This window comes from Leptonychotes weddellii, chromosome 9, assembly GCF_054177405.1.
Source record: "Leptonychotes weddellii isolate Sample4059 chromosome 9, ASM5417740v2, whole genome shotgun sequence".
In the NCBI taxonomy this organism is placed as follows: domain Eukaryota; kingdom Metazoa; phylum Chordata; class Mammalia; order Carnivora; family Phocidae; genus Leptonychotes; species Leptonychotes weddellii.
Window position 1 is genome coordinate 8,457,736 of NC_138377.1, and position 15,170 is coordinate 8,472,905.

General features: G+C 55.4%; 1 protein-coding gene across 1 annotated transcript; it reads right to left on the minus strand.

Moving 5' to 3' along the window:
• Nucleotides 1-3,065: 3,065 nt before the first annotated feature.
• Nucleotides 3,066-13,486, minus strand: SERPINA5 (serpin family A member 5). Its single transcript, XM_006743574.3, has 5 exons — nucleotides 13,397-13,486; nucleotides 6,828-7,460; nucleotides 5,187-5,457; nucleotides 4,705-4,852; nucleotides 3,066-4,135 (listed from the first exon to the last, which is right to left on the minus strand). The coding sequence occupies exons 1-5, from the start codon at nucleotides 13,404-13,406 to the stop codon at nucleotides 3,947-3,949; spliced, it is 1,251 nt and encodes a 416-aa protein (XP_006743637.1). The 5' UTR covers nucleotides 13,407-13,486; the 3' UTR covers nucleotides 3,066-3,946.
• Between the last annotated feature and the right edge of the window lie 1,684 nt (nucleotides 13,487-15,170).

Below are 15,170 nucleotides of genomic sequence, written 5' to 3' on the forward strand. Positions count from 1 at the left end.
AGACCACAGATGGGCGCCTTATGAGAAGCAGCAATGTATTTCTCACCGTTCCTGAGGCTGGAAGTCTGAGATCGGGGCCAGCGTGGCGGGAGGAGAGCCCTCTTCCTGGTCACGGGCTTCTGGTCCGTGCCCTGCCTCGGGAAGGAGTGAGGGAGCTGTCTGCCGTGTCTTTTCCAAGGGCACGAATCCCATTGATGGGGGCTCTACCCTCATGACTAATCACCTCCCAAGGGCCCCGCCTCCTACACCATCACGGGGGGTGGGGGGTGGGGGGTGTTAGGGTTTCCACCACTTAGTCAAGGTGCTGGGCGCCCGTGTCCTTCCCTCCTTGGGCTCTGTTTCTAGAAGCAAGGCGCCCAGTCAAGCTCACTCACCACAACACTTGTCATCAACAGACATACATCATACTCTACTTTTTTCTTTTATTCTTTGTTATTTTTTTATTCCATTGTCTCTCCAGGCAAGAATGTAGCTTCACCAGGGCAGGGATTTGGGGGTTTCCTTCATTTATCTCCAGCACCCGGGACGGTTCCAGACACGCAGTGGGGGTTAAATAAACATCTGCGGACAAACGAATCACCCTTGCCACAGTTTGTACTCCCATGTTTATCTGTTTGGTTAGCTGGTTGTGGCCAGAGTCTGTGTCTGCTGGGCTTGCCCTTGGACTCTTGTATGACTTCCAGGCCCGAGGCCCCATAGGCGGCCCCCAAACAATGGCCTTTGGGTGAAAGGGCTTAAATAAGCAAGAGTGGGCTGGGCATGGTTGCTTGTTGGGGTGTGAAGTGTTTCCTCTTGGAGTCCAGGGTCATTTTTCTGGCCCCGGTCTCTGCAGAAGAGGCGGGGGCAGGAGTCCTGAGCTCCAGCATTTTCCTCTGCATTCTGGAGGCAGTGGGTTCACAAGGACTCTTCCTGAGAGTCCATGTGGTCAGAGAGGGAAATGAAAGTGGCTTCCCAAGAACAAGGCGGGGGTTGGCAATAGCAGCAGGAATTCGAAGGGAGATGACTCTTATGGGCTAAATTGTGGTCCCCCCCCCCATTCATCTGTTGAAGCCCTAACCCCCAGCACCTCAGGACGAGGCTGTATTTGGAGACAAAGCCTTTAAAGAGGTGATTAAGTTAAAATGAGGTCGGTAAGGTGGGCTCTGGTCCAGCTGGACCGGTGGAGGCTGGGAGACAGAAGAGGAGGTTAGCACCCCGAGAGAGGACCATATGATGGCACAAAGAGAGGAAGCCATTGGGAGCGCAGCCAAGAAGAGGGTCCTCAGGAGGACCCAACTCTGCTGACACCTGGGTCTCAGACTCCAGCCTCCAGGGCTGTGAGGTCACACAGTTTCTGTTGTTACACTGTGCTGTTACTGGATAGGATGGACGAGGTCAACAGGAGAAAGGACGGTGGGGAGCTGGGGGAGCAGGTGCGCGTGGGTGAGAGTGAGCGCCCCCTACAGGGCTGAGTGGAGGTGTCTGCTCTTGTGCCAATGGGAGAGTGAGGGACACGAGGGGTCCAGGGGGTGCTCAGGGTGTGATGCAGATGACCAAACCACCCTAAAATTGGGAAGAAAGAGAACGAACACCAGCCTCACGTTCAGGGTCCCTGTCCCAGATGGCAGCGTGGGAACCTCATCCCCTTTGCTCTCCTTCACGTGCCCTATACTGGCCCGGAATGAAGTCTCCATGGTTCTCGCACAGTACAGCTCGCTCAACACCATTCTCCAGCCCTTCCCTCCGCTGGAGTCCCTTCCCTGTTCCCAAACCTGCTGTCTGTTGAAGGCTTACTTACTCCTTAGACCAGCTAGGTACCACCTCTTCTGAGAAAGCTTTCCTGATCTCTCTCTCCCAGGTGCTGTATCATTTCGTTCATCCCAGGATCGTGTGACAATTGAGCTGCGTGGCCTGCAATGACACCCAGCAGGAGCTTCAGGGTGTGACATGAGGCACCCCAGAGCCCATCCCGACCTCACACATGGTAGCCGTTTTGTGACCACATGCCCAGTGACCTTCAGACAATGCTGGACCTTGGCCTGACACACATCACACGGACGGGGCCTCCCCCTGACCTTGGGCTGGCTGAGCAAACAGTGAGAGAAATATCTGCCAAGGCAGAAGAGGCATTTCGCAAGGGAGAGGCACACGGGAGCTGATGTGGCCCCACGAGGAGGCCCAATCCTGAAACGCTGTCCTGAGCTGAAAGCACAGACGCAGACGAGCTGTCCCCATCCAGTCGTGGCCATCTGCCCGGCCACATGCCAACATGGGTGCCGTCCGGGTCCTGGAGCCTGAGCCTCTCACTGGCCTCAGCCTCTGGGCAAGCACTCACGTCCCCTCTGTGAAATGGGTACACTGACATGCTGTGTTGAGGGATTCAGGAGATGACAGATGCAAGGTGTCCCCAAGGGCTGGTCCAAAGTAGGTGTTCAGTACTTTGGGGTTTGGCCAAAGCTTGGGGTTCTGACCTTGTTTGATCGAGGGGGCATCCTTTTGAAACACAGTGCAGAGTCTGGGATCAGAGCGGTAGGAGCAGCCTTATTGGGGAGCAAGCTAGGGTCGTCATGCAGGGTGGCGGCAAGCGCTCAGATTTAAGGGGGCAGCTAATTAGGGGACAATTTGAGTGAAGGACTCATTCGCTCATTCGTTCATTCTTCAAAGTGTCCGATCCCATTCATTTGATAGATGAGGAACCGTCTGTAGTGGCTTTCATAAAAGAGGAGAGAGATTCAGCTTACCTGCATCACAGGGGAGTGGATGGCCGAGAGGCACCTGACCCAGCCTTCTGGTTCTTAGTCATGTCTTCCCTGCAGCAGAGCACAGGGCTGAAAATGTGGATCTGGGGGCCACACGCCCAGGGTCAAATCCTGCCTCCACCCCTTAGAAGCTGTGTGGCTGGATAAGCAGCCCGCTCTCTGCAAGCCTAGCCTTTCCCATCTGTAAAATGGGGACAAGAGCAGTACCTGCCTCCCAGCAGATAAATGCAGCCATCCAGGTAAAGCGCCTAGCACTGAGCCTGCCACATGGTAAGCTATTAATGTCTCCATTCCCAGCGTTATTTCCATAAGGACAATGACACCCAGTGTTTGCAGAGTGTTTTATTGTTACTGTCGACACTAAAAGTCACAGTTAGTCATCAATGTCTTCAAAAGATACTGTAGTATTTGCCACAGGTCTCTGTGCTCCTGCCCCCAGCCAATGCCGGGAGGTTGTAACTGAAGCCACAGGATGGTTCGATGCCGTGATGGGCCATTTCCACCCTGCTGTCCACTTGCTTTTCTTCAAGGACAAGTAGCGCTGGAATGTGTTAAAATCTACTGTGACTGGCAGGGAACACCTCAGCTTCCTTATATAATGTCGAGGAGCCTTCCACCCTTCACCTGATCCTTCATAGTATGCGAGGGGGAAATGGAGGTCCAGAGAGGGACAGCATTACCCCAATGTCCCGCAGCTGGTTAGCTGGGACAGAAGCCCCATTCCAGACTCCCATTTCAGTGTTCTTTCCACACCATGATGAACTGATGGCTGGTATTGCTGGCAAGAGGAGGACTCGGCTTGGAAATACATTTCTTGGTAGAAACGTCTACCAGAACAATCCTCCTACAGAGCTCTGTGGCACCGGACTGGGCGTCAGGGGCCTGGATTCTGGGCTTCTGTCTACCACTAACATGCCATGTGACCTTGGGCAAGTCAACCAACCTCTCTGGGCCTCAGTGTTAGACTCCACTGATGAAGGGTGAGGGCAAAACCAAATGCTCTTGAAGGTGCTTCAAGGTGTCCACGTCATGCAGTTGTGTGAGAAGAAACAATCATTAGTATATCAATACTGTGACTATTATTACTTGTAAAAGCCTCATTAGTCCACGAAACCTGTGTAAATCACCAGCTCCCAGCAGAGAGATGCCACAGTGCACCTTCAACTTCCACTACAGAGGCCTGTGGCCTTTCAGGAGAAACCCCGACCTCAGGGGTGGGTCACTTTGCCAAGGAAGAGGATGTTGGTGGAATTCTCCACAATAAGCATCATAAAAGGCCTGTTGAACATGACCCTTTGAGAGCTCATTGGGGCCGACTTAAACATGAAGATGGCCTCTGTGGCTGCAGCTGCTTTGGTCCCCGACTCGTCCACCTCCACCACGGCCTTGTGCACCATCTGCAGAGGAGACATCAGGTGTCACCGAGCCACCAGGAGCTGGGAGATGCCATCCCAGGAGGTGGCAGAGCTTTTGCCTGTGGCATCCCTGTCCAAGTCTCTGTGCGACTTCGCCACCACGCCGGTTGCAAATGACACAGCCGTGCAGCTACTATGCACCATGATCTGCGCCGGGAGGTGACAGTGCCTTGCCTCCCATTGAATTCTCACGGCGTCTCGCAGCAGCGCTGTGACTCTCCAGTTTTATAGAGAGAAAGGAGGCTCAGAGAGGGCAAGTAATTGTTGGAGGTCACGCAGCTAGTGAGTGAAGGAGCGAGCCCCTAATTCTTAGTTTTGATTGCTTAATGAGAGTCCCTCCTAAGACACAGGGCTGGATATGGTTTCCCACTGCACATAGGATAAGACACAAAGTGGTATCTTTGCTTCTTGAGGGAAAAGAGGAGAGAGAGAGAATGTGGAACGTGGAATGGAATGGAATGAAAAGAGCGGAGTGGAGTGGGGTAGAATAGAATAGAACAGAAGAGAACAGAAATCTCTGAAAACAGGGGCTCAGGAGCTTCCGAGCTCACCTCAGACACCTGGATGCTGGAGTGGTTGGTGATGCCAGTCAAGTCAGCATGGGAGGTGAAGATATCATTGATGCCCAGCGTGGGGAGGACCTCCTTCAGCCGGTAAGAGCCCTCGATGGAGAACTTGGGAAGGTAGAGCTCAAGCTGCCTGGAAAGAGGACAGAACTTTTCTTAGAGTCTCCCTAGAGCATCAGGTCACTGAGCTCATAGCCCTGCTATCTCCCCTCGGCTTTGTAATGATCCTCCCACCCCTTGCCCAGAGCCCACCCCACTCTGGACTTGGACCTGGGCTGTCCCCAGAGGTCCCTGCCCACTCCACTCTGATGGCTCCCTCCAGCTAAGCCAGGCCCTAGGGGCCGGGACCTCTCTCGATGGCTCTGGGTTTGGAGGCCGCTCCTGGGCTGGGTGAGACCCTCCCACCACCGCTGTGTCTCCCTGGGGGTATGCGGGGCCAGGCTGGCCCCACGTCACCTGCAGAATACCTCTTTGTGAACATCTTGAGCCACTTCCTCAGTGTTTCTTCATTCAGTCTGTTCTCCAGCTGTCCCATCCTGCCCTCACTGGGGAGAATGAAGAAAGCGGTGGCATTCCCTTGGTAGGGGACGCCCACCACCTTGCAGGAGAGGTTTCGGTCCAGGAAGTAATAATAATGGTCTTCCCGTTTCATCATGGGCACCCGCACCACCGTCTCTGAAGTCACATGGAAATCCTGCTTTCGGGTGCTTTTGTGGTCGAAGCTTGTCTCCCACTTAGCTAAATATCAAAATGGAAAAGACATTAGAAATTCTGAGCTGCAAACAAACAGTGTCGAGACAGTAAACCCATCAAACAGAGCTCATCTTCCCTGGCACAGTCTCCTCGGTGGCAGGGACCACGGAACCCCTGGAATAGAAAGGTGAGCCTTTTTATAACTTCGGGGACGTGCCTGAACTTTCTGTGGGCCTTTTCCTTTGACATGGGCAAAGCAAGGAGGATGCTTTTCATGTCTTTGGAGGCCCTCAACCGCCAATGGTGTTTGTTTGATTCTCTGGGGTTACTCAAGGTCAAATATGCTCGGGAAGAGGGTCAACGGTACGAATGGCTGACACATCGACATTACACCTGGGGGAGTTATTCTGTTGTTCACTCCTTTCCCATTTTTGGATTTTGATCTAAGTTTGGGAGAGAGGTTTGTAAGGTTCCCGGACATACAGGGTTCTTCTTACTGAAAAGCCCTCAGTTATGCTTCCTGCTCCGTCTGACTCCTGCTGCATTTCTACATCAATGAGATACAAGTAGTTCTTTCCATCTTCTTGGTAGTCATCAGATTCGGAACCCACCCCAGTGCCCCTCGTAGCTTATGTCTGGCTATCCAGTTGTCCCCCGCAGCCTGGTGTCCTAGAGAGAGCCCTGCCCTGGGGGATAATAAATCTTGGATTCCAAGCTGGATTGCTTGCCATCTGCACTCCTAGGAAGGGGGGAGGCGGTTAACAAGCTAACTATTTTCCTCTTTCCTCCCTCCCTCCCTCCCCTCCTTTATTCACCCCTGTCTTCCCATCTTCAGCCAGGCCCCATACAGGCACCAAGGGGCTCAGCATCTAGAAGGAGAAGCTCTCGTGAGAGTCGAGATGAGTAGGGGTATCCACCAGAAATGTCAGGGAGCTGAACGTGGAGAGATCCACTGTTGTGGGAGAGGGGGAGAACTCTCCAGAGGGACAGGTGCTTGTCAGAGGATTTCTCCACTGAGGAAACAGCCCCTAGGAGGGCATGGGGGCAAGGAGGTGGGGACAAGGGAAGGCCCTCCAAGGTCCTTCTAAGACCCGCAATCCTGCCCCAAGTGGTGGTACGGTGGCCATGGAGATCTTGTGCTTTAGATCTAGTGTGTAAGCTATGACCCCAGGGCCCACGGACAGGACCCAGCTCTTCCCTGGTGGGGGACACAGCAGTCCGGGGTCACTGACATCCCCTTACCCTATAGGAAGATGCCTCTGTCTTACCCTCAGCTGCTTGTTGGCCTCCATCTGTCAACAGGCACCAGAAGGGGCTAAATCTACTCCCACTCCTTTATGTGTGTGGGCATTGGGTGCTCTTTTGACAAAAGCAGCAGAAAGGAGAAAGTTCAGGCTTGTGCGCAGGGGTCTTACCTTTAAAGAAAATGTAATTCACCATAACCATGACCTCCGTGCTATCCAGGTCCTCAGCCAAGTCCACAATCTTGCCTTCCGTTTGCTTTGCCACGTAATCATTGATCTGCTTCTGGGCCCCCACGGGGTCCATGAAGTTTGTGGGGAAGGCGTCTGCCAGGTACAGCGTCTTCACGGCGTTCAGGAAGGTGTCCTGGAGGTGAAACGTAGGGCTGATGAACAGGGCGTTGCCAAGGCTCAGCTGGATGTCCTTCCTGGGCTGGGCGAACTCCCGCAGCAGCTGGTGAAAGGTGTCGTGGAGCTCCTCCTCCGAGCCCTCCTGGGGGCCGAGGCCCAGGCCTTCTAGGATCTGCACCTTTGTGTGCGATCGCGCCCCCAGAGACAGCATGGCCAGCGTGGTGGAGATGCTCAGAGGGGAGAAGAAGATGTTCTGGTCGGGGGCAGCTGTAGCCAAGGCCCTGTAGAGGTCGAAGGCAAAGTCCCTGCTGGCAGGGGCCCGCGTGCTGAGCACGGGCGGCTCCTTGACTCTCTTCTTTGCCTCTCGGGAGCGGTGGCCGCGCAGGCTGGCGCCCAGCGGGCTGAGGAGCGTCAGGCACAGGAGGAGGCAGACCTGCATTGTGGCTGCTCCTCGTCCTGAAAGGCAAGTGGGCAGGGTCCTCAGGGAGGGTGCACAGCTGATGCATCTCCCCAGCCAGGAGACTGCGGGGAAGTGGGTAAGGCCCACGTCCCAGAGATGGGACCGCCCGACGTGCAGCATCTAAGGGAGAGGTTGAGCCCGTGTGGTCGGGAGAGAGGGTTTAAAGAGAGCCGTGGGGGCTCGAGGACAGACACGTGGGGGACTTGGGCATCTAAGGGTCAGGAGAGTTAGGAGAAGGCAGAGCATGCAGACCCGAGGTGGGGGCTGGCCACTGGGGCAAGAGTCCTACCACATCAGGGTACGTGCCACAGGGGGGTGGGGGATGGGAGTGCAGGGCTCTCCTCCTTTTGCCTGGTCAGCATCTCTGAGGTTCCCAGGGAATGAGAAGCCTGCTTCCCAAGTGGCCTCTGAATGTCACCTCAACCCCTGGGGGCAGCATTTGCAAGGCCTGGTGGTCCTTCTATGAACTCAGACCAGCTACCCCCCACAGGCCCCTCAGACTGCTGGTCTATCCTTGTTCACTCAGCAAATATATATTCAGCATCTCCCACATGGCAGGCAGGGTGCCGGGCTCCAGAGATTCATTGGTGAACATGTGGATGCCAACTGGTTCTTTTCTACTTCCCCCGGGGCAGGGGTGGGGGAGGCGCTGCGCTAGGACCCTGGGGCCATCCTGGCACCTCGTCAGAGGCACCTCCCCTCCAACCCAGGGAGGACATTCTGCCCTCTTAATGTGAGCACCCCAGCTTCCCTCTTACTCTATGATGGCTGAATTGTGGCCCTCAAACTCCGATGTTGAGGTCTTAACCCCCAGCACCTCAGAATGTGACTGTATTTGGAGATAGGATCTTTAAAAAGGTAATGAAGTCAAAATGAGGTCCTACAGGCGGGCCTTGATTCAGTCTGGCCGGTGTCCTTGTGAGAAGAGATTAGGACCCAGACACGCACAGAGGGAAGAGCATGTGAGGACCCAGGGAGGAGACCAGCATCTGCGAGTCCAGGAACCAGCCCTGCCGACACCTTGAGCCGAGACCAATTTTCTGTTCTGTGATGCTTTGTTACGGCGGCCTGAGCCAAGACATCTCTTCTTCCTTCCGTCCCCCAGATGAGGGGTCTCCTGGGTGGGCCCTGGGGGGTCTTCAGCCCCTCCTCCCCTTCCTCCCTCCTGTCCACCTACCTAGACCGCTCGCCTCCAACCAGAACCCTTCCTGTGCCCGGGCCTCCCAAAGTCCCCTGTGCTCACGGTCCACCTGTGAGCAGCCCAGCCTCCTGGGTTCAAAGCTCGGCCCCGCTGCTTCCTACAAGAGAGCAGTTTGGGGCAAGCCAGTCACGCCCCATGCCACCGTCCCCCACCTGTACAGCAGAGATGACGCCGGGACCTGCGCCAGCGGGTGGCTGGGGGCTTTAAGCAGTCGACATAGGGCAAGTGTTGTGGCAGGGCCCGGTGCAGACCTGGTGGGGTGGCAGGGTCAGCGGTGGCTGTGGCCCCGTCGAGATCCCCCAGCTCCCCAGCTGTGCCGTGGGGACGCGCTCTCACCGCACCCTTGCTCTCGTGTGGGCCTGGCGACCTGTCTGCTGAGGAAAGCCCTTGACGGTGAGAACTCCCTCCAGCTGGGTCTTCCACCGCGGACACCACGTCATCAGGTCCCCTGACCCCCACAAACCCCAACCCCAAAGGGCCCCAAACAGCTGCATTGGACATTGCATGCAAAGTGGCCCACTGCCAGTGGTGAGGTAGTTGGGGGGGGCTCCAGTGACCTTGGGGGTCAGGCAGACCTGGGCTGCTGTCCTGTCTTTGAGCAAAATCGAGGGACCTGAGCAGCCCCCATCCCCACCCCGGACTCCACATTGCACCTGAGCTCACAAAGGAGGCTCATTTAGAATGTTCTGTCTGCAGAACCTCCCACCACCCAGGACCCCAGGCAGCGGCTGCAGCCGTCTCGGGCCTGCTGTTGGGCACGGCGCTGTCTCCTCGTACTGCCCTCCATCAGCCTCACACCCACCCTCAGAGGCAGGTTCCGCTTCTAGCGCCATCTACGGAGGGGTCACCGAAAGCTCGGAGCGGCCGAGTCACTGGCTGGTGGGGCACGACTTGGGCTCAGACCCAGTTCTGCTGCACGGAGACCAGGCACTGAACCGCCACGCCATTTGGCTTCCCCGGATCCCTGGCCCTCCTTCCCTGCGACAGCCCCCAGCCTTTGTGTCCCCTGCCTCGGCAGCCAGCAGATAATTAAGCCGCAGGGTCTGGGCACCCCCTTTCTGTGTGCACCCTGAGAGTGCAGGTCTTTAAAGGACATGGGTGGGTGGCTTAATCTCTGTGTCCTTTATTTTTTTTTATTTTTTATTTTTTTAAAGATTTTATTTATTAGAGAGAGAGAGAGAGAAACAGCATGAGAGGGGATAGGGTCAGAGGGAGAAGCAGGCTCCCCGCTGAGCCGGGAGCCCGATGTGGGACTCGATCCCAGGACTCCGGGATCATGACCTGAGCCGAAGGCAGTCGCTTAACCAACTGAGCCACCCAGGCGCCCTCTGTGTCCTTTAAATTAGTTAATTTTACGGCACGGTATCGTCCCTCCTGCAACGTGTTAGAGCATCAATGTAGCAGGATGCTGCTGAGCACACATTCAGCTCAACACCCCCACCCCCCATTATCACAGATTAACACCGAGCTGGTAAAAGAAACGCTTTCAAAGAATAGTCGCAGACACCGAGGGAGTGTCCTGCTTGGATGGAGCCCAGGGGCAGTTGGCTCAGGCAGGAGGGAGAGTTCTGGCCTCCTGTCCCTGCAGCCAACCTGGTGGCCTTGGGCCAGTCTGTGCCCCTCTGAAGGCCTCATTTTGTTCGTAAACAACTCAAGGTCTGTCACAGTGCTGTGGCCAGTAACCCTTCTCTCCACCCCTGCCCCCCGTACCCAGCCAAACAGCAGAGGTCTGGTGGGCCAGAGCCGCTTTCCCAGCATGCTCTGAGTCTCCCTGGACAGCGGGGTCTCCTTAGAGGGGGCTCCAGCCTCATCCACTCTCCCCTGGGCTGCAGGTTTGGGACCTAGAACCCTCAGTCCATTTGGGCCCACTCTCTATCTCTTATTAAAGCCAGACACTCTACAAATATTACTACATTTAACCGTCAACGAAAGTAAGCATCATTGAGACCGTTTTACAGATGGATAAACTGAGGCTGAGGAAAATGGTACAGCTTGTCCCAGCCAGGGAGTGATGGAACTGGGATTAAAATCCAGATTCCTGTGACTGGTGTACACACGGCCCCTTGTCTTCCTTTCATGACTCTGAGACCTCATTCCTCCTCTCCTGTAGCCCCTGGGGAGTATCCCTGGCTCTTGCCCAAGCTGTTCACCTGTATGAGCCCCTTTATACCCACCCCTCCACAGCAACACGGAGTCGGTATCATCATCATTGTACAGAGGAGGAAACAGAGGGTGAGAGAGATCGCTTCTGAGAAAGTGAAGGCCTTAGGGTGCTCGGTTCAGGTTTCCCAGTTTCAAGCCCAGCCTGCACCATCACAGTCCTGGGCCTCTGGTGGAAATACGCAGCTTTGACAGAGTTTTGTGCTAACGCCAAATCTGCTCCAGGCCCTGGGAGCCTGGCCCGTGGGACCCTGGCCCAGCTGACCCTCTCCCGGGCCCCCTGATGCCGGCGTTTCTGCAGATAGGCCCCCACAGGTCTGAGGGAGGAGAGCAGATCATTCAGGCTCATCCAGCATCCCAGGCCAAAGTGGCTTGAGCCGGCTGGTGTGGGCAGGGGAAGGGCAGGCGCTGAGGCAGTCCTTCCACTGATCCCCCACCCCGCCCCCCTCCATGGACTCAACATCTGCTTCGTTTATTCCAAATGTTAGGCGACAAAGTCCTACCGGATCAACTTTGGACTCAGCTGGGGGAGGCGTGTGGCTGAGGTCTATCCACTGATTGCAAAAGGAGATGTAGAGCCTTGGGGCGCAGGCAGAGAGGGGAAGACAAAATCCCAGCCTCCCCTGGATCCTAAAGACCCAGGAGAGCTTCCTGGCAGCAGTAGCCTAGGGAACTTTTTAAATCTTCCTCCCCACCTCCAGACCATCAGCGAGGCTTGTGGGTTTCTAGCTCCAGAGCATCTCTGACATCAGCCTGCCTCTCCCCATTGCTCCTGCCATGTCCTCGTAGAGACCCTTTCACCGGCCCACTCCCCTTCTCCTCCGGCCCCCAGAGCCATTCTGAAGGCATCTCCCTCAGTCACCCCCCGGGGCACAGTGCCCCCTGCCCAAGAAGGCCATTGCCACCCCCGTGGTGTGTGGGGGCAGATCCAGCTTCTCCCTAGGCCTCAGGCCCCCGCTTGAATGCCACTTTGCGTGTCGGGGTCCCTCGCGTGTGCCTGGCCACCCACCCCCCACCGTGTTGTTATGCTCTGTAAGGGCCCCTTGATTGTTAATCTCACTGCTCCACCGTGATGTGAGCGTGAGCCCACATGCATTTGCTGGTGCCTTCCGGGTTCCAGCCTCTCTTCCCCACTGGAGCATGTGCTCCTAACAGAGAGGACCCACACTGACCCTGCTCTCCCTGCAAGATTTGCAGTCAGGGGCTGGTGCTCACATCCCTTTTTGGAATGAATGAATGAATGAATGAACGAATGAAGTGCTCAGAGGTTTTAGACGCCATGCTGGATGTGGAGTCAGGCTGGGCTCCCAGGGCTTGCCAACTCCTGCCCAGCTGCTTGGCTTCCATTTCCCTTTTCTTTCTTAAAAACCATTTTATTGAGGTCTGACTGACATACAAAGAGCCATCCGTCTTTACCGTGTACACCCGTGAAACCACCACCACCACCAACACATCCATCAGCTCCCGGCCCCCTCTGCCCGCCACCTTATTCTTCACACGGTGGCTTTCTGATCCATGACCTAGGACATTGGCCAGGAGAGCAAGAAATATTGTCGTATTTCTTGCCAAGGGGCCCCATCCTTAGAAAAACTGGAAAGTACACTCATTTTTATGTCGACATTTTGCTTATTTAACAAATCGCCTGGGGGCGCCTGGGTGGCTCAGTCGGTTAAGCGTCTGCCTTCAGCTCAGGTCATGATCCCAGGGTCCTGGGATCGAGCCCCGCATCCGGCTCCCTGCTCCGCAGGAAGCCTGCTTCTTCCTCTCCCTCTCCCCCTGCTTGTGCACTCTCTCACTCTCAAATAAATAAGTAAAATCTTTAAAAACAAAACAAACAAACAAAAACCAAATTGCCAAGCAGCATCTAGAGCTCGAGCGGCCACTGTGACCCCTCTGGGTGACAGCCTCCAGGCAGGGCGGCCCTCACTTGGGGAAAGAGAGATATTCCATCCTTTCTCCTGAGTTCTCAAGGTCCGAGATTACAGGCACCGGAACAATACAGAAAAGCTCTGGGTTACGGAGCACTGCCTGTGGCCCAGACGCTGCGTCCCCACGACCTTACTTTGGTTCTCCACCTCGGCACTGTTCTTTGCTGCGGGGGCTGTCCCGCGCCTTGTTGGGGGGGTGGATTAGGGCATCCCCGGCCTCTTACTCACTAGATGCCCGTGCAGCCCTGTCTCTAGCTGCGCCAACTACAAATGTCTCCCGCGGTTTCCAGATGTGCCCCAGGGATAAAATCACTCCTGGGTGAGAGCTACCAAGTACTGAAACTTCACAGCTGCGGGAGGTGTAATAATTTGCTTCTTACCTAGAAGGACACTGAGGTGTAGCCAGATGGAGGGAGGGTCGTGCCCAAGTTCACATAGCCAGGGGGTGGTGGAGGGGGGTCTCTGCGGCCTCCAAGGCCCTGGCTCCTTCCCCAGCACCGCGGGGAGTTTTCCTGGTCGTTCTGGGACAACACCCAAGCTTTGAAGCCCCCCAGATCCCATAACCCCAGTGTCCCGTCCTCACTGTCCCCCATACGCCCTCAAGCCCGTGGGCCCTCTGTCCGCCCTCAATGCCTGGACTTACTTTGTCCCATGGCCAAGCGTGCACGCAGTGGAGCTCACGGTCCCTCGTGTTCAGTGAAAAGCAGAGTGTTGGGACCGGAACCAGCATTTGCCACTGACCTTTGTTGGGCCCTGACTCCGCCCCCCCTTGGCCCTGCCCTGTCCTGTCCCGCAGGCTTCTGGCCAATGGGCGGGCTGCTGGCACAATCACCTGGGCTCTGACCCGGGCCACCCGCTCACTGCCCACCGCCAGCCCCGCCAGACCCCCGTTTGCTTGCAACAGCAGGTTCCCCCAGGAGGCCACCCGCTGTGGCATTCCAGACATGGAGAAAGGGACACCACCCTCTGGCCAGCCTCCCCTTCTCCAGGTTGATTCCATTGTCTCCTGCAGTCACTTGGCTACACATCTGGGGGAGTGCGGTGTGAGCCCAAGAGCTCTGCAGCCCCATGTGTTTGCTGGATTCATATAACAGTGAGAGTCTGGTGGAAATCAGAGGGACTGTCACCACGGCTAGATGAAGGGACCATTGTATGCAGTCCCCTGGCTGTGCAAATAACTGAGTTGAGGCTCAGAAAGATGAAGGGACTTTTCAGAGTCATGTATCAAATTGGGGACAACGTGGGGCCAAGTGCCCAGATCCCCAACTTCAAGGTCAGGGCTCTTTACTTAGAAAAGGGCTGTATCTAGGATTTCAGTGGGCTCATCTGGACTGCTCTTTCCAACCTTGAAATGGGGGCTCTGGGACTCAGCCCCATCATTTCAAGAGCATTTCCAAGATGCTGGTGCAGGGTGCTGGCTCAACCCTTGTTTCATTCCCAAGGTCCCCATGCCCTGGTATTAGATGTCCTGTGTGTGGCCACGACCCAGAGTTATGTGGGTGAGCTGGGGTGTGGAGTTGGCAGAGAAGACAGGGGACCAGGCATTGCCCAAGGGAAGCAATCTTGGTGTTTTGCAAACAGGGTCCTTCTACCACCTCTAAGACCAGGAGGAGACTGAACTCAGCCTCAGTCTAGAGGCAAACATGGTAGCCACCAGGCATCCAGGACTTGCTTTGTGTTCCCTGCCCTCCCGATGTGCAGGAAGGTGAGTACTAGTATCTCCATCGAATCAGTGAGAAGGTAGAAGCAGAGAGAGGTTAGGTAATCAGCCGAAAGGCACACAGCTCATAAGGAGAAGCATTAGCAAGGGGAAAGCTAGGTCTCTTCTGTCCATTGTGCCATGTGACATAGCAAGAGTCCTTCCTTTCAGAACCTAGAGATTCCTAAACTATGTTCGTATTAAACACTTGTGCTGGGATAGATAACGTGCCCCCCAAAGATAGCCACGTCCTAATACCAGGACCTGTGAATGTTCCCTTATATGACAAAAGGGACTTTGCAGATGGGACTAAGTTAAAGATCTTGAAATGGAGGGACTAGCACAGATTACCCAGGTGGGTCCTAAACGTAATCACAGGGGTCCTTATAAGTGAAGGCCGTGGGAAATCAGAATCAGAAGAAGGCAAGGTGATCGTGGAAGCAGGAGAAGACCATGCAATGTGGGGATGCCGAGGATGTGTGATGGGCAAGGATCTCCAGAAGGAAGCCCTGCAAACTTCTTGATGTTGACCCAGTGAGACCGATTTTGGACTTTGGGCCTTTAGAAGTATAGAAGAATGAATGTGTGTAGTTTTAAGCCGCTACCGTTGTATTAATTAGTTATAGCAGGAACAGGAAACTAGTTCCTGTCCAAACCCCAAAATGGGCTCCAGATGGAAGTATTTGGGAAAGATGGAATTGACCAAGATAGGAAGGAC

Excerpts from the sequence above, each read along its gene's own strand:
- SERPINA5 (XM_006743574.3), bottom strand. Across the intron at positions 5,458-6,827 it reads GAATTACATTTTCTTTAAAG|CTAAGTGGGAGACAAGCTTC; the intron begins GTAAGACCCCTG and ends TTTGATATTTAG. Across the intron at positions 4,853-5,186 it reads CTCAAGATGTTCACAAAGAG|GCAGCTTGAGCTCTACCTTC; the intron begins GTATTCTGCAGG and ends TCCTCTTTCCAG.